At 49.8% G+C, this 25,186-nt stretch overlaps 1 protein-coding gene across 1 annotated transcript; it reads left to right on the top strand.

Annotated features, from left to right (window-relative positions):
• Window positions 1-1,222: 1,222 nt before the first annotated feature.
• Window positions 1,223-24,696, top strand: LOC146191794 (glutamate [NMDA] receptor subunit 1-like). The gene is made up of 8 exons (XM_084599991.1): window positions 1,223-1,267; window positions 4,032-4,132; window positions 4,594-4,684; window positions 5,332-5,493; window positions 7,681-7,822; window positions 10,652-10,875; window positions 11,546-11,829; window positions 23,965-24,696. The coding sequence occupies exons 1-8, from the start codon at window positions 1,223-1,225 to the stop codon at window positions 24,287-24,289; spliced, it is 1,374 nt and encodes a 457-aa protein (XP_084456117.1). The 3' UTR covers window positions 24,290-24,696.
• The last annotated feature ends 490 nt before the right edge of the window (window positions 24,697-25,186 follow it).

Genomic DNA, 25,186 nt, shown 5'->3' with positions numbered 1-25,186 from the left:
ACTGGAACCACCATCCCGGAACTACTGCCTCCATCATCGATTGTCAGCGTTTTTGTTCCGCATTAGCTAAAATTGTATGATTAGAATTGAAATACCCTGTACCCATCTTCAATGCCCTCGGGCCATGAAGGTAAAATAAATGAAATGAATTAACCATATCCTGTGACAATTACATCTACTTGATCCCTGCAAACAATTCCTAACATCATTCGTCCCGTTCTTTGCCGTCCATCGTTTGCATTTTCTTGGAATCCGGTCTGTTACCCTTGGCGACAATCGCTTAACTTGCCTTTACATTACATGCCCTTGCTATGTCCATTTCTTCTTTATTTCGGCTATAATGTCCTTAACTCTCGTTTTCTTCCCAACCCACTGTTTGCTTTCTGTCTCTTAACGTTACACCTATCATATTTCTTTCCTTTTTTTTTTTTTTTTTTTTTTCATTTTCCCTCTGCGTTGCATTCAACTTAATTCGAAACCTTTTCATTGGCTCCCAAGCTTCTGCTCCACAGTTGAGTACCAGTGCAGCCTAAGTCTTTCTAATGTCGTCGGTATCGTTTTCCTTCTTTTCGGCTGGTCAAGGATACAGTTGGTTTGCCGGGATTGCAGCATGATTTGGCCACACTTCGTGCTATCGCAAACGAAGCTACTTACTTCCCTATATAGCAACAAGAAAAGCACTCCCAGTGGTTTTGTGTGTGCATTTATTTGACCCTATAAAAATCATAGTTGGCCAATTCATTTGAAAGCTTTGGCTCTCTTGATAACGGGATGCATCGCATTGTTTGATCAAGAAGCAATGAAGAGCCGCCGACTGCAGGGCGCAAAAGAGCCAAACGAGGGTATCTGTCCAATTAACTTGGGACAGCCGGCCTATGAACTTAACTGCCCTGAAAATCAATGACTTCTGCTGATATCGGCTCAGTGGGCAATTTCTCGTGTGTTTACACAGTGACCATTAGGACCCTGCCAACACAACGTTGCATACTTTTGTAATAAGTGTTCAAGGGCAGAAGATGGCCCATTAATCCTCCCCTCGCCCATCCCCAAACTGCTCATCCCGTCGAGAGCATTAAGTCGCCTAAAACAATGAGAAAGGTCGTTGGCGAGCAATAAATAGAGGACATTTCGCTAATGAAATCAATGTCTACTGTAGGAACGCTTCTTGCAATTCAAACGCGTACCACAGCCGAGCTCGAAAGCAGGCCGCGTGGTCTTCAGCATGGACGATCTCCGCGACAGGCAGTGGAGGATCGCATACTTGTCGGTAGGACCCCAGGTTTTCATACGATTTGTTAAAGGTGCACCTATAACCCAGGGAAGTTGCGAGGCAGTGCTTCAGTTTAAGAAAAATCATTAAATCAACTGACACGAATGTGTATTAGGGGATCGGTTATCTAAACTCGCGTGAGCTTATAATCCGCGTTAGGCTACAGCTAAGCAGTGATATTTACTTTATTATATTGCCTCAGGTGTACTTCTTAAGCTAACGATAACTTCTCATTGCTGTATCTTAGGGTAAAAATTCGGCGCACGTTTTTCGTTTCTTTTTTTTTTCTCCCCTAACTTTAGTTGTGACTGGGAATTTCTTTTCGTGATATACGCTATATCCGTGAACTTTTAAAGGTCTTTTACACTTTATTTTGGCTTTTTCTTCATCACAAGTAATCGATTCAGCTGTAATTAATGCATATATACGGCCGTACGAGGGCTGAGCACACATGATGAAACGATGCAACTGCGAGAAAAAGTGTAACATTAGATAATCGAGCGCCTGGATAAAAAAAAAAGAAAAGAATTCTTTCCTTTTTTTTTCATATTCCATATGCTTGTTCTTTAAAGAACAAGCATATGGAATATTCTGTTGCGGATATTGCAAATAAATGAAAACTAAACACGCGAAAGCACGAAGCCACCGCTAAACACGCGTGCTGCACTTGACGTGGCTCGGAAAGTGGAACCACGCCTTTCTGCTATCATAAGCGTCAGCGCCATGTCGGAATCACTTTATCTTGTAAACAGTGCAGTGACCATCACGCAGTAGTTATTTCAGGGAAGAAACTGCGAAAGCAGCAAACATTAAGAACAATCCAAGTTCACGAAGGGCTGCGCATCAAGCCGCACGCCGCATATACTAGAGAGTTTTAGCTTACCGTGATCCGGGATCCGCCACCGCGCGTTTCACTGCGCATACCCAGATCCCTTGACGCCGATAGATGGCGCCACATACTGGATGTCGGTAGATGTCGGCACCTAGACCTGCCGCGGCGGGACCAATCAGCTTGTGCCCACGCATGGTAGCGGGTCACGGTGGCGGATCGCGGATCACGGTAAGCTAAATCTCTCTATTCACGACAAATTCGTGTCGCTGTGTCGCGGAGTCAAAGAAAATTGCATTTTTCCGCGAAGTCTTATGATTTCGATTTGACGGAGGCTTGTTACTGTTAGAAACTGTCAGCGCAGTTATCTGCAGTAAAAAAAACCACATGCAATGGCCTTTAGCTGGTGACGATGAGTCCGCGGGAATGCAGATGACACTGTATATTATGCCCAAATAGGAAATGGACTTCTCTGCATGAATTGACGGTGAACTGCCTCAGAACTAACAACTGTACTGCCTAATCTAGCGGTCCTATTGTCTCGCCTATAGCTTTAGCTGCTGCACTTGACCATAGCTGTGGCATGACCTTTTTCGGTTAAAACCAAAGAGACTGATTTCGGTGCACTTTTATATCTTTTTCTTTTTTTCGTTTTCAATGTAAACCGAGAAATGTAGCCGTTGTATTGGTAATCGGTTCGCCACTTTTTATAACACTAAACGCTACCCTCTTGGTGGCAGTGTCCCCATAATTGGATTGTTTTGAAAGCCAGCAATGGCGCTCGATCTCTAACGAGGAGGTCCTCTCTATTATGACTGGACCAGTAGTGAAGCCAGTTCTTATCTCTGCTTCTTCACTGGGCTGTCCTTATGCCCCTGTTGCACTGACACTACAGCGCATGACAAAGCTGTAGTTTTACAATGTATTTGAGCCTTGCAAGAAAGTCCTGTGCCGTTGTTTTTGCTAGCGGAAGGTATGGTTTAAAAGCGTCAGGAATGTCGTTTTAATTTTGGCGTCGTTTCTCACAATAATTGTGACAACTAAAGCCATCGAGCGAGCGCACTGGGCAGCTGATCATATTTCATCAGTATACCGTCATCAGTATCACTGCACGCAGTATGCTGAGAGAATAATAAGTTGAATAATAAAATTTAGCACCGAGTGCCAAAACAAGAATCTAAAATGTTTTCAAAACGCAAAGCGCCACGCATCTGAAACTGCGTTCTGTTATTTTCACGTTTTCACGGTTCACTCACGAAAGTGATTTAGTGGGGTTTTTCCCCTAGCTCTTTTGGTTCATTTCTGATGCTTTTTGTAATATTAGCATACTTCTTTTTTCGCTAAGAGAAAAACTGCAAAGGCATAAAGAGGCTATAAACCCTTACGGAAGCACTAATTTGTCTAATTTAATCTGATGATAGATGTAGATGACGCCGCGCTGTCTTCTTACCCGCTGTTCACAACGCTTAAACTGGGAGGGCACTTAGGCACCGATTTTAAACGTATGCCGACTCTCCTATAGCGGATCCTCGTTCACGTACAGAGCGTGAATTTTGCTACTAAATTTTTAATGTGTGCCTTTATTATCCCACGCATGGTAATCAGCATACCAGATTATATGAAATACCACCCGACGTGGATATATGAAATCCCGCTTTAACCGAGCCATACGAGCGTGGCATCGTGCATGGTTTGGGAGCAGCGAGTATAACTCGGGAATCAAGGGGCGTTCTGGAAGTCTGTAATCCGACGTCACCATCTCACCTCGATGGTCAAGTGTTGGCAGCGCCTGCGAAATCACCAGGCGCTCAAAGGTGCAAAAGTAGGGGCTTCATAGATGCCCCCCGTTTTTTCTATGTATCCCGTGCTTTCGCACCATAACAGCGCAAAGAGTGAGTTACAAAAACTGCTCTGTTTTTGCTTACCTTTCAGTATCTCCCTTATATCGACGCTAAGGTGGAGAACGGGCACGTTCAGCTCCTCGGCTTCATTGGGAAAATCACGCATGCGACCATAGATTCCCTAAGACTCAAGTAAGCTCATGGCGGCCACTGCGTCGTTCGGCGCGCATTTTCCGTGTTTCTCACAATAAGTGATGCCACAAGGCACTAAGTGGTCTTTCGTGTTTATTTTTTCACCGATATAAAAGCTCGTCGTCCCGACTTTGCTTTAACGAGTCATGTTATCTGGACAAGGATCGGGGAAAACGGAAAGCTTTATTATTATTATTATTATTATTATTATTATTATTATTATTATTATTATTATTATTATTATTATTATTATTATTATTATTTGCGATTGCTTCGGCGGTGTCCAGATAAAAGCGAAATGCTTAGCTATTCTAACTGTTCCAAGAATGAGCTTAATTTATATTGGCTTTTTTGCTGTATAGTTGCTGAGTATGGTACCCTTCCCGTAGAATCAGCGCGATGATTTACACAATAAAGATCTTATTCTTTTTCTCCCTTCGCCGCATTTCTTTCTTTCAAAGCTGCACTTTCGTCAAGCCGAGATACGGCACGTTCGGCGGAGAGTCAGTCAACAAAACCTGGCCTGGAATTGTGGGAATGTTGGTCAAGAACGTAAGTCTGATGGTTCGTTTCAGTAATTGCAGGGGTGACTGGCCCGTACATAATAATTTTTGAAGTGACTGGCCGTACAACCCCGAATACGGTATCTGCGCAAGAAACTCGATGTACTATACACGGACGCAGTTTATGCAGAAATCGGTCAGTGATGGCGTCACTGCATACGTTTTCTTTCCTATTTTAAACTTTTTATTTTTTTTTTTAAATAGCGGTCTTCTTGTTAGTACAGTGATGTATAAACCTCACAGATACAGGCCTCCCTCTATCGGTTACTTATAGTTTCCTTTTAAAGGTAGCCTTTTTAATCTGCCTGATGCCAGCGGAATCAAGGATCAGTTTGAATAAACAGAAGGAGCGAATTAGGCCAGCTTGAGTGAATGAGACTATACTTGCCTATTTGTGAATTCCTCGCTTGTTTCGTCAATTTTCTTCAGTCGGGAAGAGAAACTCGACGATGAAACATGGGACACGGTGATAGACGAGCGCTCGTGTGTCGTCATATTGAAAATACGATGCAATAGCTTGTCTTATTAGAATGCTTGTCTCGTAATTCCCCTGTTCATCTTCCTCGTCCGTTGCACTGTTTGTTTGTTTCTTCTTTTTTTTTTTTTTTCGCCACGTTATTTCTCTTCCCTCTTAAGGAGGCCGACATCGCTCCAGGACCACTGGTGGTGACGTCCCAGCGTGTGTCTGTGGCTGACCCAACGATTCCGTACTCATACGAGGAGATGGTCATCCTCGGAGGAAGGCCCAAGCAGTTCGCCAACAATCTTTTCGGCATCGCGCTCACCTTTTCTCCAGCGGTGAACAAGTTTTCCTGATTATAGACCGGAAAAACACCGTATTCTTGACGCGACTGTTCATCCACCGAAACTTTAGACGTCACAGTCGAGAATTAGAGACGACCCCGCAATAGCAGACACAGGCATGGCCTAAGCTTTGGGCTCGACATACGTGCAGTCCAGGCGCGTAGCCAGGGGGAGGGCTTATGAGGCTCTAGCCCCCCACGAAATTTTTTTGTACTTTCATACACCGCTGACCAAAACAGCTACAAGAGCCGGAAATCAATCTGGACTTTGTCTCCAGTATGTCTTTTTCACGCTCAAAAAGAGATTTCTGCGGGAATAAAAAAAGCGAAAGGTGCATTTAGTTTTCTGAAATCATCCATCGGACCATACAAAGGAGACAAGCCATACTACTAGATAAGCTGATAAAGCACGCAGAGATGGAATGCGTGGGGAAATAATAATAATAATAAAAAAGAAAACTAGGAGAGAGCGTGACGCCACGTGCGCAGCCTCCACAGGCCAAACTCGATCTTCTGACGCCGCGCTGTCTTCTCCCTCTCGGGCCTCTTGTTCGCACTGAATCTCGGTGTTTTTATGTTGAAGTGGTCTGCTGAGAGTCCTCGTCTGTTCGTAACACTTTAGTTTGTTAGAGTGCAGATGCTGCATTATAATCAAAATTATAAGCCCACTGGAGAGAGTGCAGAGAACAATTTCATCCGCGGGTCCGTCAAGAACACGTATTCGAGCTAATGTTAATTGTATATGGCTGAAAAACTTCCTGTGAAGAATTTTCAGTTCTGCAATTGTTAAATTAAACGAATGATTTTCGTCTGAAACAATTCATGTGCAGGATGGATCACGAAAGTCCCGGATGGTACTATTCTTCCGTGCAACCTTTGCATCCCGGCATGCAGAATTTATGGCGCAGTTGAGAGGTGACAGGTTGGCGACAGGTATCTCGATACTGAGGAGGCTGAGCAGCATGGTCAGCCCCCCTCGAAAAAAATTTCTGGCTACGCCGCTGGTGCAGTCGTGCACAAACGCGCCTCGCACACCAAATGTACTTGTATGCCAGTACAGCTAACTTGAGAAACACCAGTTCTTACATTGCAAAACCTCATCTGAAATGGAAACAACGTTCACAGCGAGAATCTAATCGCCTTCCCACTTTATATGCTGATACGGATAACGAGGCGTCTGAATGGATGCTGCAGCCACTGCCCAGTCTTTTTGTACCTCCTATATAAAAACGTCCATCTTTTTGCTTCTGTCTCCAAATGATCATAAGAGCTAAGTTCCTGACTTATGAACCTGGCAACATATGTTCCGCGAGGACGGTGAAAACTTTTGTTGTCTGGGAGGGATGACACCGGAGTTCCGGTACCGCTCGCAGGCATCCAGAGAGCCCGATGTCACCCTAAGGAGAAGGGGTTAGTAGGTAAAGCGGTTTGCAGCTTCGGCTGTCAGATGGACAATGTTGGTCTGTGTCGCCGGGTCTTCGCTATGAAGCGCGGTCTCCCATGCTTCTGCGTCCTTGAATAAATTGTAGCCCGGGGCGTAGCTGCACTCCCAGAGGATATGTCTTAGTTCCTATGTCATTGCAGAATCTGCAAATTTTCCTTTTGCGTGAGGTATCTCCATCTGGGAGACATGTGGTTCATGGCTTGCAGGCGACGCCAGGTGACTGCCTCTGCGGACGTGAGGGACCTATCTGGGGGTGGATATTTCCGCCGTCCTAACTTGTAGTGCTCGATGACCTCGTGGTAGGTCGCCAGCGTGAACAGTGATCGGCCTGCGAAGTCTGCGAAATGGCTGTGATTTCAGGGCAAGCGTTCATCCGAAATACTGCACAATTTACGCGCGATTATATATTCATGCAATGTGGCCTCCTGGTTCAAACCACACGTAAAGTTAATCTGCATGCTTATATATATATTCAAAGAGCGCTCGGTCATCGTGACAAAACCAAGTGCATATATATATATATATATATATATATATATATATGTCATCGTGACAAAACCAAGTGCATATATATATATATATATATATATATATATATATATATATATATATATATATATATATATATATATATATATATATATATATATATATATATATATGCACTTGGTTTTGTCACGATGACCGAGCGCTCTTTGCGTGAGGCAAGGCACCACCATATGTCGTGGCTGCGCGCAGGTGTGGGCTTTGATAATCTCCAGCATGGTGGTGTGCGGGCTGGCGCACTACGTCATCGAAAGAGTTCTGCGGACGCAAGGAACCAAACCACTCGGACCGGGCTACTTCATATGGCCCTTCGCCAGCAGTGTTCTCTCTGAAGGTGAGCGTGCACTGCCGACGTCACACATCTTTCAGCGACACACGATCGGCCTCCGCGTCAGTGGTGATCGCTTTCGCTTCAGCCCACCAAGAGGTTTCAATTTTTGCGTGGCGTGGCGACCACTTGCTTTCGGAAAAAAAATCAAGTAAGGTTAGGGGGAGCTTGTAATGACGGATAGAAGAAACGAGGGAGTCAGCACTCCCATTGCCGTTCGGCCTTTTAATTTTATACTGTGGTAGAATCAGGGCGATAATACTAACACTCGGTAAGCACTTTTCGGCCAAGATAACTTCAAAGTAGTCGCCTTCGTAATGATTTTTACCTCAGGGCGGTCTTGGTTCTGCGTTAAGCTTTTCGGGAAACTGAAACTGACGCACCAGGTAGTGGTCAACGTACACGTGTGGACAGGAGCAAATAGAGCTTGTCATTTTCTTCTAACACTTTTCGCGCGTTTCATGATTAAAACCTGCAGTTGGGATATGCCCAGGCTGACAGGAGACACTAGCGGGTTTTCTCGCGGACAAATATTGCTTCTTTATGTCCGACAGGAAAGGCTAATTCTTTGTGTCCGACAGGAAAGGCGTGGTGGAATTGAAACTAGGTAGTGTGCTCCACTTGCTTATGTCCGTACCTGTACGTAACATGCTAGTAAAACGCTCAATTTTCTTGGGGCCACAGTGTCATTGAAATTACCGCTCTCTTCCTTATAGCTAACTCTATTAAGGCGAGAGTCTTTCTAGGCTCATGGAACGAAATCCCGTGCGCGAGAGTTGTGCGCGAGATCAGTCATATGCCGCGAGATTACGCGAGATATGTTCTTTTCTATGTAGCATTGCAACGAACGCCGATAAGAGGCAAACGATGAGAGGCAAATGATAGGAAAGCAAGGATAGGCTTTCGCCATTCTCCTCTTAAGAGAGTTGTCGCTATAGCAGCGTTCAAGACTTCCTGCACCAGTACTATATACTCTTATGTTATGGCAATATTGTTTCCATTCTTGACGCCAGCCATTTCGAAATTGTGGCAGTCATTAAAAAGAAAACAAAAACAAAGAGAGATCTCCGCAGCATGAGCACTCGTTGCGAAACTAAAGGTCGCTTAATTAATGCAGCATATGCATCCGCGTAGGGAAGGGGGGGGGGGGAGAGAACGCCTCCGCGCTGGTCAGGTAGCAGAGCATCGGAGGAAATTTAACTGATTTTGCTTTCTTCGCGGATCCTGATGTGCCCGCACATGTTTGCAGCTAGGTCGGCACCCCGTTTTGGGTCTGAAGAAGACGACAAAAATTTGAAATGACACCCCAAGCTCATCACATGATTTCAGGCGCTCCGCGACGCTCAAAGCTGGTGTCAAGATAAAATCTATTGCGTCTGACACTACGCGTTGCCTTTTCTGACACACCCTGGATAAAACATGCGTACATTAAAGGATTTTTTTTTTCAGTCAATATGACTAATACATAAATATTGGCAGTCAAGTTGCGATGCTGGATAATGCGAAATATGAGCGAAGCTCTGCCAGTACGCAACCCGGTTTACATGCGCGGCGAAAGTCGCCAGTCGCATTAATGCGATGCGCTTCCAAACGCCTTATTCCCGTTTACATGAATGCGATTCGCTATAGAAACAGGATGCGATGCGCCGGTTGTCCCATTTATATAAACACGGCTACAACAGTGGGGGTAGTCGTCGCTCCTCATCGAACTCGTCCCGGACGGCTTGGGTACGTTTCTATTCTCCGCGCTCATATTTCCCCACAGTACATTACCAATCAGACGGCGCAAACTGAACGCGACCGCTCTCGCCTGCCGTCCACCCTATTCTCCTTCACTTTCCACCTGCCACTGCATTCCTTTCTCTTCAGTCGCATTTTCCTCCCTCGCCTTTCATCCTCGCCCGCTAATTTTGCCCTTCCTCCGCTCATAACGATAGTAACCCTCCTGCTGCTTATTGTATCACAACACCGTGGTTGCATATCATTGGGCACCGTCCTGGTTCTTTCTATGTGGCCGCCACCTTCCGGTTTCGCAAGCCTCCTTTTCTGTCTCTTGTTGCCTCTCGCACCCTCTCCATTTTCCCTAAATGTGTGGAAGGGATTTCGGACACCCCTCCTCGTCCCCCACTCTCTCCTTTTGCCATCTGCTAGCCGTGGCAAGTGGCACGATTATTATAGCTAGGAAGCGATAGTGTTAAGGTGACAAGCTGTCGGGCTATAGTTGATTTTCCAGCAATTTCAGTGGCGCGTAACAGAATGGGGACAGATCACAGAGGAACACACCAGACCAAAGAATCTCTGCACTTCAACTTGAAGTTTAAGTTCAGCGTTTTGTTCTGTGCGTTCTCCTGTGCTCGGTCCTTGTCCTGCTACGCGTTGCTGAAATTGGTTAAGCGTTAATGCCCGGAGAGTCCGTGTTCCGGATGACCATGGCGGGTGGAGGAAAACCGAGCAGAATTGCGCACCCCCCGTTGACCAGTGCCAACTGTGATAGGGTGGCCCAGAGCTGCCCATCGGCAACAATGACGGCGACACTGTTCAAACAAGGAACGTGTGTCTGAGAGGCGTTTTAAAAAAATAAAAATCCTAGCTGGCAACTAGAATTGTGGGCGCTGTGCTAGAAACATGAAGTAAGCCCCTAAAGCTAATCAACACGGAGAGTATTACGGTCTGTCAGTCGTAGAAAGCCATGCTGCTGTTAGCGCATATCTTTCTTCCCTCTTATGGGCTGTTTTAGCGAGAAAAGTAATGCGAATTAGGAGGCAAGCGATAATACGTGCCCGTCTCTCTTTCTCTCTCTCTCTCTGTTGTGTCTCGCTCATTTCTGCGGGACAGCCGTGCCTCGTTGGGCAAAGCCTAGCCCCGTGAGCCAGCGACTGGTGACGTGTTTCTGGTTGCTGGGCGTGATTCTGGTGACCACCTTCTTCACGGCCTTCATGAAGGCCAGCCTGTTGGTCAAGCAGGACGTCGAGCGGCTGTGGAACATCAACGACCTGGCACGAGAGGAGAAGATACGCCCGGTGTTGCTCCGAGGGTCAGGATTCTACCAGGCAGTGAAGGCGAGCACGCTTACCTGCGATAAAGCTTATATACTTTTGACGTATAGCCAGCCTTCACTGAAATGTGTTTTGGGGAGCCGTCGTGAGTCTGAAACAGAAGGTTTCCCATGGTGCGTGCATGTCACCTATGGCGTAAACGTGTACGCTGCAACGGCTAATGTGCGAACTGGCAAAATGTGGTCTCAACGAGATACTTTGTAACTGGTAAGGGTGAAAATAGCGGTGTTTTGTAGCTGAAAACAAACTAGAAAACCATACACGCATGACACGAATTCATTAGGACTGTTTGTAAGCTTCGTACCTCTTTAATTACGAAGACAATTGAGATACATGTCCTACATTACTATGCCTTTGACGTGCCCGTCTACCGAGTCATCTTGTAGTAAAAGTGTTTCCCTTAAGACACGCTGGAGCAGAAACCTATTTACTCTCTTATTCGTCCATAAATTTGCAGGACTATATAGTAAGGAAGGCAGAAGTTATATTTAAGGTCAAGAAAGTGGTCTTTGTATTGAAATATTTCTTGTTCGGTGGTTTATTGATATCTATTCTGGCTTAGTTTTAACAATTCATGAATGCATTGCAAGCACGTCAATTTGCTTATTTTCAGCGCGATTGCCACCTCGTTAAATTGACTCTCCTTTTGCATCCCTTCCCTCTGGTCGTCTAGTACACGCCAGTGGAGGCCTTCCAGAAAGTTTACCGACGCATGGTGAAGCAGAGTGGCGCCCTCCCGGCCTTGGAGCTGTTCAGCCTGTCCACTCTGCGTGACATACAGGCCGAACGGGCGGCCATGATCTTCACCAAGGTGGCCATCAACCGCCGCCTGCACCGCTACTGCCACATGCTGCAGGGAGAGTTCTACTACGCCCGCCAGCCGGTGACGCAGGTGCCCATGGCCATGTTCGTGCGAAGAGGCGCGCCCAGAACACTGCAGCGGACATTGAACCGAAAGTAGGTCACGTAGGTGATTGCGGTTGTGTTATTAATGCGTATGCATTGTATAGTTATGTAGGCGCGTTTCTTGTGGACATGAGATTCCCGGAGCTTTAAAAGAGGAACTAATTGGTATATCGAAAAACGAATGGTACCGTTCGGATAGAGCGTCAACGAAAGGTGTGCAAGTGACAATATGGTTGATGTGGGTAATTAGTTAAATAATTAGAGCCAATTAAGTAAATCAGACGTCGAAAGAGCCGGGAAGGATTATGTCGACGTTCAAAGGAAGTCGCGTGGTACTTGACTTCCAGTGACGTCAGTTCAGTTCAGTCGTTCAGTAGTGTCCGACCCTTCGTAACCCTATGGACCATATCACGCCACGCTTTCCGGTCTCTCACTATCTTCCTAACATCACATAACTTCATCTGCAGCGCCTCGAGGATGCCATCTAACCATCGCGCTCGCTGCCTATCCCTTCTCCGGTGACCCTTTCCCAACATCAAATCTTTCTCCAGCGACTCCTCTCTTCTCATCAGATGACCTAAGTAGCTGAGTTTTAACTTTAGAATTTGACCCTCCAATGAACAGTCAGGGTTTATGGTCGACAATATCGACTGATTTGATCTTCTGGCCGTCCAAGGAACTCTCAAGAGTATCCGCCAGCACAATTCAAACGCATCAATTCTTCGGCGGTCAGTGACGTAGGCCCAACATTTTGTGGCGGGAAATTTGAAATGCTTGAACGTAAACGAGCGGGAAATGGCGCGGTGTGCGTGCGCAAATGGATGGAAATGGTTAGAAAGCTTGTAAAGGGAGGTAATCAACTAACTGCAGTCTGAAAAAATACGAGAGCACTGCAGAATCTGCGTTGCAGAAATTAGAAAGCCTGAGCGTTGCTGCTGCACACGGTACATCGCACGCTCCTTGTTGAACCCAACCAGCGTTCCGTCGAACGCATCAAAGTTCACCGGCGTTCTATAATTGGTTTACAGGAAAGCAAAGGCGCAGTATCTGTCTCTAGTGGAATCCTGCAGACACATTCCGCTGACACATCTCGCGGACAACGAAGCAACGCTCAGGCTTACGCATCTCTCCAGTGTAGATTCTCCAGTGCTCTCGAACTGAAGATTAAATATTGTAATAAGGCGTTTATTGACGCTCAGATGGAGAGCTGTGAGGAGAGGACCTTGCAACGGCGAGCCCAGCGTACTTCTTCTTTGTCTTCGTCGCACAGCGCACTGGTGCATGTCGATGGATGAAGTGCTGACTATCACAGTACATTTCCCCCCCCCGGGTAAAAAAAAGGAGCCATCCTGGCGACTTATGGCGCGGAAAGCACAGCGGGGTCATAGAATGGCTTCAATCGGTTCACGTGAGTGAGTGAGTGAGTGAAAAAACTTTATTGAGGTCTTTTGGTTAATCTCGGAGAGTCTTCCTGCAGCCGCTTCTTCGCCACCGTTGGAGACTCCTTAGCACGGGTGGTTTGCCTCATTCCAGGGCTCCACTGGTCCTGGCTACCTCGCATGCGTGCTGCACCAATGCCCTTTGGGCGGTGAGCTCGCAGCTGGTTAGCAGGCCCTCCCATTGCTCCGCACTCGGGTTAGTTTGTTTGTGGAAAGTGTAGTTGTGTTTACATTCCCATGTGACGTGGTATAGGGTCGGACTGTCTCCGCACCAGGGGCAGCTATCTCTATACTGTGTGGGAAACATTTTGTTTAGAATGTATAAGTTGTGGAAGGTGCCAGTCTGCAGTCTTCTCCAGCTGGTCGCTTCTTCTTGTGTGAGTCGCTTGTGGGGCGGAGGGTATTTTAACCTGCTGCCTCTGTAGTGATTTAAAATATCTGCGTACGTCGGGTCCACCATCACGGGGTCCACGAGGTCTACTGTCAGCAAGGCTCGGTGCGTGATTTCGCGAACCAGGCTGTCTGCCCTTATGTTGCCCTCTATGTTGGTGTGCGCCGGTGCCCAGAAAACTACTTGTGTTGCTTTATAGCCCGAGGCTCCTGCGCCGAGGAGAATGCGTAGGGCCTCCCTGCAGATCCTTCCTTGTTGGAACCTTCTGCAGGCTGTCTTGGAGTCTGTTATTATAACCTGTGATTCGTTTCTTCGATAGCCCTCGGCCGCTGCGAGTGCCACAGCGATCTCCTCTCCGTCTACTACCGATCTTCCTCTCGCGGATGCGCAGCTGATCGTGTTGCCTGAGCAGTCAACCACCGCTGCTGCTATCCTCGTGTTGGTGCTGTATCTGTCTCTCGGGTATAGCCCTGCGTCTGTATATACTGTATATGCCTTTTTAGCTAGGTGGTTCTCCACGTATTCTGCTCTTGCCTGTCTTCTGGTCGCGTGTAGGTTGGGATCCATATTTCGTGGTATCGGGCGAATTCTGAGGGTTCGCCGGATTTCGGTTCACGTGAACTGTTTCACGACCACGGCGACGCAAGTCCGCAGAGGGCGTGACGGGCTCAACTACGTAGTTGACTGCAGATGTTTGCTGGAGGACCCTATATGGCCCGTGGTAGCGAGCAAGAAACTTCTTTGAAAGGCCAGGGGTTGTGGAGGGCACCCAGAGCCACACCAGAGAGTTCGGGAGATATGACGAAGCTTCGCCGGTATCACGGAGGTATTTTTGTTGCCACTGATTTTCTGTTGTGAGAGAGCGGGCGAGCTGACGGCATTCTTCTGTGTACATGACGGCATCGGATAGCGGGGAAGATTCGGAAACGTCAGGGCGGTAGGGAAAAAGTGTGTCCATAGTACAGGGTGGCTCGCGCCCGTAAAGGAGAAAGAATGGAGAGAATCCAGTAGTGGTCTGTGTCACGGTGTTATATGAGTAAGTTACAAACGGTAGAACTTGGTCCCAATTGGAATGATCGGTGTTCACGTACATAGCCAGCATGTCACCGAGAGTGCGGTTGAAACGTTCTGTCAGTCCATTCGCCTGAGTGTGGTACGAGGTAGCGGTGCGGTGTATGATGCGGCATTTTTTCAGGAGAGCCTCAAGAGCGTCTGATAAGAAAACGCGTCCGCGGTCACTGAGCAGTTCGCGAGGGGCACCATGGCGAAGAACCAGGTTTTTCAGAATAAAGGCAGCCACGTCGCGTGCGGAAGCAGAGGGCAATGCTGATGTCTCAGTGTAGCGGGTCAGATGATCCACTGCCACGATAATCCAGCGGTTGCCAGCTGAAGTTGTAGGAAGGGGACCGTATAGATCTATGCCGTCACGATCAAACGGACGGGCAGGACAGGGCAACGGCTGCAACGAAGCAGGAGACTTGAGAGGAGTTTTTCGGCGTTGGCAAGACTGGCAAGAGCGGACAAAATGGCGGACAAAGCGGTACATTCCACGCCAGAAGAAGCGTAGACGCAAGCGCGTGTAGGTTTTCAACACTCCGCCGTGGGCGCACTGGGGATCAGTATGGAAAGCAGCACAAATTTCGGCGCGGAGATGACGGGGGATGACTAAAAGCCACTTCCTTCCGTCGTGAAGATAATTGTGGCGATAGAGCAGCCCGTCACGAATTGAAAAATGGTGAGCTTGGCGGGCAAGCGCCCTAGACAAACGACCTGGAGAGTAACTTGAAAGAAAGTCCAGAAGTGTAGATATCCACGGGTCGCGCCGCTGTTCCGTGGCCATGTCGATAGTGGCAAGCGAAGACAAATCGTAGGCGCAGATCTCATCAGACAACGAAGAGGGAGGCAGCGGTGAGCGCGAAAGAGCGTCCGCGTCAGTATGCTTGAGGCCTGAGCGATATATGACACGAATGTCATACTCTTGGAGGCGAAGAGCCCAGCGAGCAAGGCGGCCGGACGGGTCCTTGAGGGACGCCAGCCAGCACAGAGCGTGATGATCAGTGACCACATAAAATGGTCGGCCATAGACTATACGGACGGAATTTGCCGATGGCCCAAATAATGGCCAAGTATTCTCTTTCCGTAACAGAATAATTGGACTCTGCCTTGGTCAAGGTGCGGCTTGCGTACGCCACCACATAGTCTCGGATACCAGGTTTGCGTTGGGTGAGAACGGCGCCTATCCCAATACCGCTAGCGTCAGTGTGAATCTCAGTTGGCGCATTCGGGTCGAAGTGGCGGAGGATGGGAGGCGAAACCAAAAGACGGAGTAAAGTGTTGAAGGCGTCATCACAAGCAGGTGTCCATGCGGAGAGGTCGGAGCTGCCGGAGAGGAGCTGGATGAGAGGAGCAATAATAGAGGCGAAATTTAAGATGAAGCGGCGAAAGTAGGAGCACAGGCCGATGAAACTTCGTAGCTGCTTCAGTGATTTTGGGCGTGGGAATTCGGCAACTGCACGAAGTTTGGTGGGATCGGGAACAGACATGGCAGTAATTGAATTACAGTAATGAAATTACTGTAATTTAAATACTTTTTCGGTAATTTGTAATGTAACGAATTACTTTTTCGGCTTGGTAATTTAGTAATGTAGTGAATTACTTTTGGGTAGTAATTTCGCAGCAAAGTAATTAATTCCTCTCGAAACTACTTTTACTAAAGTGCGTCATCACTTCTTCAATAGACAACAAAGTAGAGTGCGCGAAAGCAGGAACGACGTGCTGCAATCCGAAGCCAGCGTAACGGATTGGCAAAAGGTGACAGAATTGAGCAGGACTATAGTCAACTAGAATACTCTGGAGAACAAGTTGTTTTGTTTAATAACTTTACTTAGTTTTTGCATTTATGGAAACTAGAAAGTAATTTCAAAGTAATTGAATTACTCAGTCGAAGTAATTGTAATGTAATTTCATTACTTTTGGCGAGCAGTAATGAGTAATGCAATTTAATTACCTTTCTGCGATTTTCAGCAAAGTAATTAGTAATGTAATTTAATTCCTTTTCAAAAGTAATTTTGCCATGTATGATCGGGAAGAATGCCATCCTTAGAAACGACATGACCTAGAATAGTTAGTCGGCGAGCAGCAAAGCGGCACTTCTTCAGATTCAGTTGGAGGCCGGCGGTAGCGAGACAAGTGAGAACGTCCTTCAGTCGGAGCAGGTGGGATTGAAAATAAGACTACGATGTCATCGAGATAGCAAAGACAGGTTCGCCACTTGAATCCACGAAGCACAGTGTCCATGAGGCGTTCAAATGTGGCCGGGGCGTTGCAAAGCACAAAGGGCATGACGTTGAATTCATATAATCCATCTGGTGTGATGAAGGCAGTTTTAGAGCGGTCAGCGTCATCCATTGGCACCTGCCAGTAGCCAGATCGTAAATCCAACGAGGAGAAAAGCTCGGCGCCCTGCAAGCAGTCCAGTGCGTCATCGATGCGTGGCAGAGGATAGACGTCCTTGCGCGTGATCTTGTTGAGCCGGCGGTAGTCGACACAAAACCGGAAGGAGCCATCTTTCTTAGGTACCAACACAACTGGAGACGCCCAGGGACTGTGGGATGGCCGAATGACACCACGACGAAGCATGTCGTCCACATGATCAGCAATTACTTGGCGCTCCGAAGCCGACACGCGATAGGGGCGCTGGCGCGAAGGTGCGGTTTTACCGGTGTCGATGGTGTGCTCTACGACAGACGTGCGGCCCAAGTCAGTTTGAGGAAGGTCGAATGAAGAAGCGAAGTTCTGCAAGAGGGCGACAAGTTGATCACGTTGCGCAAGTGGAAGATCAGCATCAATAGCATGTTGGAAAACGTCGGAGGGCGTCGAAGCGGTCAGAACATCGCAAGAGCACAGGCTAACGTCGAAGGAGGGGATTGAGTCAGCAAGAGTGGTGATATGACTGGGATCAAGCTCTTCAAGACGTCCAATGCATTCGCCACGGAGCAGGACTGCTGGGCAAGAAAATGGGTTCGAGGCGTAAAGTGCACTCTCGCTGTCTTGAATTTCGAGAACTGCGAACGGAAAAAGGAGGCAGGGATGACGGGAGGCGGCTTCGGAAGGTGTCAAAATCGCAGTCAAAGGAGTTACACACTCACAAGACAGTGGTACGAGGGCAGCAGAAAACGGAGGAATGTCGGTGTCATGGGCGATGAGAAGTTTTGCAGTGCGGGGAGGGGTATCACAGAAAGGGGCATCACAGAGGGGGGCATCACAGAGGGGGGCGAAGGCAATTTGCGCGCGAGCCGTTACTTGAGCATACGTGAGAGGTGCCGTCACAGGCGGCAGCACGGGGTTGGACGGCAAGACATCAGCGACGTGTTCTTGCACGACACGGCGTATAGTAGGGGTCAAAGATGGAGCCAGTTCAGGAACGAGGCGGCCCGAGTTTTGAAAATGGGGAAGGAGTGAGAGTTGACGTGCCACCTCTTCACGAATAAAATCTGTGATCTGTTGATTCAGCGGGCTCCCTTCAGATGTTGGCGAACCACCCAGGGCTATAATGCGGATACGCCTTCGTCGCACACACTGGAGCGGCGCCTAGAAGCGCGCCGCTTGCGGAGCTCGTCGTAGCTCTGGCAAAGCTTCACGATTTCACTAACGCTGGTGGGATTTTTCGCTACCAGCATCTGGAAGGCGTCCTCAGTAATGCCCTCGAGGATGTAGCGGATTTTGTTCGCTTCCGGCATGGCCGGGTCGACTCGTTTGCAGAGATCAACGATGTCTTCTATGTAGCTGGTAAAGGTCTCATCAGCGCGCTGAACACGATCGTGTAAACGTTGTTCGGCACGAAGCTTACGCACTGCCGGGCGGCCGAACGCTTCCGCGAAATTCTTTTTAAATTCCGACCAAGATAACAGGTCATCCTCATGGTTGCGAAACCAGAGGTTCGCCACGTCCGTCAGATAGAATATGACGTTACTGAGCTTGTATGAGTCATCCCACTTGTTGTAGCTGCTTACTATTTCATACGATGACAGCCAGTCGTCGACATCTTGATCGGCAGTGCCACTGAAGAGGCAAGGGTCACGCTGGCGCAAGACACATGATCGTGGGTGGAACGGCCGGCAGCGTCGAAGTGGACTCGTCTTGCATGGCGGTCGTAGAGGGCAGTGTACGGCTCCGCAGTTCCAGTTTGGATGGGATCGTTTCCGGCACCTCCACCAATTGTAATAAGGCGTTTATTGACGCTCAGATGGAGAGCTGTGAGGAGAGGACCTTGCAACGGCGAGCCCAGCGCACTTCTTCTTTGTCTTCGTCGCACAACGCACTGGTGCATGCCGATGGCTGAAGTGCTGGCTATCACAGTACAATATATTTATTCTTCAGTTTAGGGCGTATACTTATATATGTTGTATTCGCAAAATCACAACTCATCCTCCAAATAGTATAGTCGCAAAAAAAAATTACCGACGATTACGTTACTTCATAATGCGAAATTTGAGCGCAGCAAATAAGCTGTTTCACCTTTTCGATAGAGCAGCAGCAGCAGCAGCAGCAGCAGCAGCAGCAGCAGCAGCAGCAGCAGCAGCAGCAGCAGCAGCAGCAGCAGCAGCAGCAGCAGCAGCAGCAGCAGCAGCAGCAGCAGCAGCAGCAGCAGCAGCAGCAGCAGCAGCAGCAGCAGCAGCAGCAGCAGCAGCAGCAGCAGCAGCAGCAGCAGCAGCAGCAGCAGCAGCAGCAGCAGCAGCAGCAGCAGCAGCAGCAGCAGCAGCAGCAGCAGCAGCAGCAGCAGCAGCAGCAGCAGCAGCAGCAGCAGCAGCAGCAGCAGCAGCAGCAGCAGCAGCAGCAGCAGCAGCAGCAGCAGCAGCAGCAGCAGCAGCAGCAGCAGCAGCAGCAGCAGCAGCAGCAGCAGCAGCAGCAGCAGCAGCAGCAGCAGCAGCAGCAGCAGCAGCAGCAGCAGCAGCAGCAGCAGCAGCAGCAGCAGCAGCAGCAGCAGCAGCAGCAGCAGCAGCAGCAGCAGCAGCAGCAGCAGCAGCAGCAGCAGCAGCAGCAGCAGCAGCAGCAGCAGCAGCAGCAGCAGCAGCAGCAGCAGCAGCAGCAGCAGCAGCAGCAGCAGCAGCAGCAGCAGCAGCAGCAGCAGCAGCAGCAGCAGCAGCAGCAGCAGCAGCAGCAGCAGCAGCAGCAGCAGCAGCAGCAGCAGCAGCAGCAGCAGCAGCAGCAGCAGCAGCAGCAGCAGCAGCAGCAGCAGCAGCAGCAGCAGCAGCAGCAGCAGCAGCAGCAGCAGCAGCAGCAGCAGCAGCAGCAGCAGCAGCAGCAGCAGCAGCAGCAGCAGCAGCAGCAGCAGCAGCAGCAGCAGCAGCAGCAGCAGCAGCAGCAGCAGCAGCAGCAGCAGCAGCAGCAGCAGCAGCAGCAGCAGCAGCAGCAGCAGCAGCAGCAGCAGCAGCAGCAGCAGCAGCAGCAGCAGCAGCAGCAGCAGCAGCAGCAGCAGCAGCAGCAGCAGCAGCAGCAGCAGCAGCAGCAGCAGCAGCAGCAGCAGCAGCAGCAGCAGCAGCAGCAGCAGCAGCAGCAGCAGCAGCAGCAGCAGCAGCAGCAGCAGCAGCAGCAGCAGCAGCAGCAGCAGCAGCAGCAGCAGCAGCAGCAGCAGCAGCAGCAGCAGCAGCAGCAGCAGCAGCAGCAGCAGCAGCAGCAGCAGCAGCAGCAGCAGCAGCAGCAGCAGCAGCAGCAGCAGCAGCAGCAGCAGCAGCAGCAGCAGCAGCAGCAGCAGCAGCAGCAGCAGCAGCAGCAGCAGCAGCAGCAGCAGCAGCAGCAGCAGCAGCAGCAGCAGCAGCAGCAGCAGCAGCAGCAGCAGCAGCAGCAGCAGCAGCAGCAGCAGCAGCAGCAGCAGCAGCAGCAGCAGCAGCAGCAGCAGCAGCAGCAGCAGCAGCAGCAGCAGCAGCAGCAGCAGCAGCAGCAGCAGCAGCAGCAGCAGCAGCAGCAGCAGCAGCAGCAGCAGCAGCAGCAGCAGCAGCAGCAGCAGCAGCAGCAGCAGCAGCAGCAGCAGCAGCAGCAGCAGCAGCAGCAGCAGCAGCAGCAGCAGCAGCAGCAGCAGCAGCAGCAGCAGCAGCAGCAGCAGCAGCAGCAGCAGCAGCAGCAGCAGCAGCAGCAGAGCAGCAGCAGAGCAGCAGCAGAGCAGCAGCAGCAGCAGCAGCAGCAGCAGCAGCAGCAGCAGCAGCAGCAGCAGCAGCAGCAGCAGCAGCAGCAGCAGCAGCAGCAGCAGCAGCGGCAGCGGCAGCGGCAGCGGCGGCGGCGGCGGCGGCGGCGGCGGCGGCGGCGGCGGCGGCGGCGGCGGCGGCGGCGGCAGCGGCAGCGGCAGCGGCGGCGGCGGCGGCGGCGGCGGCGGCGGCGGCAGCGGCGGCAGCGGCGGCGGCGGCGGCGGCGGCGGCGGCAGCAGCAGCAGCAGCAGCAGCAGCAGCAGCAGCAGTGCACATATGCAGATCCGCCGCCACCGATCTGGCTCTCTGATTGCCACCGCACAGGGGTTGCGTTGGAGGAGGAGCGAAAAAAGGAATTAAGTTCGAGCGGGCGCTTTGACAACCGGAGACTCGCAGGAAGAGGGGGGAGGGCGGCGGCGTGTACACCCAGCGGCAAACGATGGGGGCAGAAGCGCGCGCAGCAAGCGGACAACGCGATAAAGGGAGGAGGGAAGAGATAGTAGCGACTGACTGATGCTGCTGACGCCGATAGTGAGTCAACCCCAGCTGCGGAGTTGGTTTCAGGGACAACGCCGCCGATGCCGACGCAAACAATATGATACCCTCGCTTCCGCAGCGCCAAGAACCAGGTCTAGCCGTGGGAAGGTGGTCACGTATTCGTCGACGTGCCGGGGCCTACGTGAAATAACCGGCGCGTCGGCAACTGAAGAGCACCCTATCCGCCACACAGGAACAGGGGGGGGGGGGGGACCCTCCCCTCCTCTTTCTGCATGGCGGCGACGGTGTTCTATGCAGTCACGTTATCTTGACTCTCTAGCGGCGTCAGCGGCATCCAGCGGTATCAGTCGGTCGCTGCTAGCGCTGGGGGGATGAAAGGGGGGCGGAGCTGGTTACGAGGCCGACGCCGACGCGAAACCCAGGAACGGACGCCAAAGAGCTGCGCTCTAAAATATTTTCTTAAACGAAGTCGTAGCGGGCGTAACAAGACCCACAAATGTATATCCTGTTAGGCGGTTTCCCATAATAACACAGTGTTAACGGCGCGTCCGGCGTGGATCGCTCGCCCATTGCGCGTTTTTAGACTGGGCTGCAAACTCAATGACTGCGCGCATTGAGTATACCGACGCGGCGGCTATCAGTGATGCCGCAGTGGAAACGAAATTGGCAACGAAACGCCGTGCCCCCTCTGGCTGTCAGGTGATACCAGGAGGGACGAAATCTCTGGGTGGAGCGATCTACGTCACAGGCGCTGTGCTATAGTACGAAACTGCCTATCAAGATGACAACATTAGGCCAATTGTAACGCGTGCTACAACTGTTAAAGAATATTTGTTTTCACGGCTATACTTTTTACAATTCCGGCAATACGACATACCCCCGAAATTGAAATTTGGAGAGTAGATTTGCGTAATTAATTAATTAGGCAACTAACATGAAGCAGTTTTAATCTTACCTGTTGCCCGCTGTAGCTCCCAATATAGACCCGGCCAGGGATAAAATAAATCTAAAGCCTTCAAATAAATACAAAAACCTTTGTCTTCAAGCTTTGGACCTTCTAAAGAAAAATAAAAACGCCCGGGATACCTTGTTTTTGATTGAAAAATATATAGTAGGTAACTTTATTCTGAAGAATTTATTAAAAGTAGAAGACAAACGACTACATGCTATCGGTTGCGATACATTATCTTTCAAGAGCCCTATCTGGTGTTACAGACTAATTTCGACCACCTCGGGTTCTTTAACTTGCGCTGACATCGCACAGCACACAGGCGCCTCCTTCAGCTGATACTCTTTTACCAGCTTTTGATTCTTAGAAAGTAGACCTATGATGAGAGAACTGGCAGACATTTTTTTTGTTTAGTTGAATGACCAATGCCTGGTTCCAACGGCCTCACGAGTTACGTGAGGCCGTCACCGCAGTGAGAGGAGTCGCTGAGCCTCGTTGGCCTCGTCCTGGGCGGCGCGTGGGCAAGTTTCTCTTCTACGCGCTCCTCTTTTACCGTCTTATTACGCATCAGACAGCTCAAATTAAAAGCTATCGCTCTCGCCTACCCCCGCCGTACTTTCCTTTACAACTTTCCACCTGACTTCTTCCTTTTCCTCTTTCGCCACTGCTTTCTCCCCCTCTATCCAGCGTATTCCCTTCGCCTTTCATGCTCACCCTTGTATTTCGCCCTTCCTCCGTTCTCGCCATAACGCATAACGGTAGCCCTTCTGCTTCTTCTCGCAGCACCACCCTGTGGCTGGGCGTTATTCAACACTCGTTAAGCCTCCTCACTCCGCGATAGCCATTGTCGGAGTTCTTCCCGCGTGAAAGATACCTCCGTTTACGCCATACCCGCAAACCTAAACCATAAAATGTGGGCTGGCGATTTCAAACTCTCCACTTTACCACCTGCTAGCCGTGGCAGCACTGGCAGGTGGCAGACAACCGGTTGCTACCCGTCTATACTTAAGCTTCATCACTAAGCGTACTACGCGATAGGATTAATGGGTTTCTCAGGATATCAGCGCTTCCATTCTCCAGAACGTTAACCCTTTGTTCCGGATGGTCATGGCGGGTTGTGGGAGGTCGAGAAGAATCATGCGCCCCTGGTTGGCAGTGCAAACTGTGACAGGGTGGCCCCCATCGGTTGCACCGACGGCGATGCCGCTCAAGCCGGGAACGGAGAGCTGCATGCGCTCTAAAAAAATAACATGTCAGAGCTGGCAGCTGTGTTGCCAGTGGCAACTAGGATGCTAAAAGCTGTACAAGAAATATATTGGCTTGGTTTGATTTCTAGGGTTTAATGTCATATAGCGACTCAAGCTATGAGAGACGCCGTAGTGGAGGTCTCCGGAAATTTCGACCACCTGGGGTTCTTTAACGTGCACTGATATCGCACAGCACACGGGGTCTTGCTTTTCGCCTCCATCGCAAAGCGGTTGCCGCGGCCGGGATTCGATCCCGCATCCTTGGGCACAGTAGTCGAGTGCCCTAACCACTGCACCATTACGACGGGGCCCAGCTAATGTTGAAGAGCAAAAAGAACCTATTGAAATAGATAAGTACCAGGAATGCTATGTTAATTATGGTTCGACCACTATAGGCATCCCCCGATAGGTGGTTTAGCGATCCTTTGGGTATGTGCCACTAGTATATATACACCCAATGACGGCGTTGTTGTCGTTACAGGCTGGGCCAAATGCGTGAGGGCGGCCTTCTGGACAAGTGGCTGGCTGAGATCTCAGCTCCGGGTTGCGAAGCCGTGGTCCCGCCGGCGTCCTCAGAGGTCGAACCTGAGCCAGGGGAAGGTTCTGCCACCCTCAATCATTTCCTTGCCACATTTCTACTCCTCGGTCTCGGACTGGGCTGTGCCGTCGTGGTGCTGCTGCTCGAGAACCTCGTTCACTTCCACACGACCAAGAAGACGGTCAGGGCGACAATGCAGCGACGTTGGAACAAGGCTAAGCTGCCGCTGGAGTGGCACAAGATCAGGATGATTTCGGAGCGGCGATGAAGAGACATTGAGGACAGACGCGTGAAAGCCGATATCATCCATGGGGGTGCTTTGGCCAAACGCAAGCTTCGAAGACGAGAAAGCAATCACGTGGTACTTCGTATAGTTGCACCTGCGTGTGTGCACTCGGCTTTGTAGTTCTCGTGCGCACTTAGGGCTTCCTTTATGATTTGATTGCTGGCATTCTGTCGTGTTCCTACCGAACCACAAGTTAGCTCCGCTGCGCCTCTTAACGCATTGCAACACTGAAAGTACTTTATCACCAGTGTGTAGTCTTGCAGCGTGACCTTTTATGGTCAATGCGTATTCATAGTCACACGAACACGGCGGCCAATACAACGTAGAGACTATAGTGTTGCCTATCACATCACTTCTCAGCACCAAGTAATGTATGCACTTGGACGGCTGTTATTCCAACTGAGTTCAACAGTACGTTCAGCATGAACAAACTGTCTATAGTGAGCCACCCGCTATTTAAATAAATTATTAGATGCAACCGTGTACATTAGAGTCTGCTTTCAAGTGACAATTAATCATGTGATGTAGAGATTATGTCTTGCCACGCGCAATACAAAATTATAAAAATATATATAAAAAAACTTCTGGTTGACAGCTGACGGTTAGGAACGTATGTTGTTAGCCGAAGCTCCAACTACTCAAGTCCTACAAAGAGTAAATAGAAAAACTCGTCGCCACACCACCGTTTCCTTTCCTCACATTTCTAGCAATGTGGCAAGATATTCGCACCTCAATTGCCAACAGACATGTTCCTGCTTATTTTTGTTATTATCTTCTGGAATGGCATATACTGTAACTACTGAGAGGGTTCGGCCAGGCTATGTTGCAGGCTCAGACAGGGGAAATACAGCTTCGTAAACAAAGTAGATAATATTAGGA

Source organism: Amblyomma maculatum, chromosome 4 (genome assembly GCF_055883805.1).
Source record: "Amblyomma maculatum isolate TAMU_Amacu chromosome 4, ASM5588380v1, whole genome shotgun sequence".
NCBI classification, from domain to species: Eukaryota; Metazoa; Arthropoda; class Arachnida; order Ixodida; family Ixodidae; genus Amblyomma; species Amblyomma maculatum.
Note: the sequence above shows the minus strand (reverse complement) of the source record. Positions and strands in the feature narration are given on the sequence as shown.

Excerpts from the sequence above, each read along its gene's own strand:
- LOC146191794 (XM_084599991.1), top strand. The coding sequence starts at position 1,223 with ATGGACGATCTCCGCGACAGGCAGTGGAGGATCGCATACTTGTCG. Across the intron at positions 4,133-4,593 it reads ATAGATTCCCTAAGACTCAA|CTGCACTTTCGTCAAGCCGA; the intron begins GTAAGCTCATGG and ends TTTCTTTCAAAG. Across the intron at positions 4,685-5,331 it reads TGGGAATGTTGGTCAAGAAC|GAGGCCGACATCGCTCCAGG; the intron begins GTAAGTCTGATG and ends TTCCCTCTTAAG.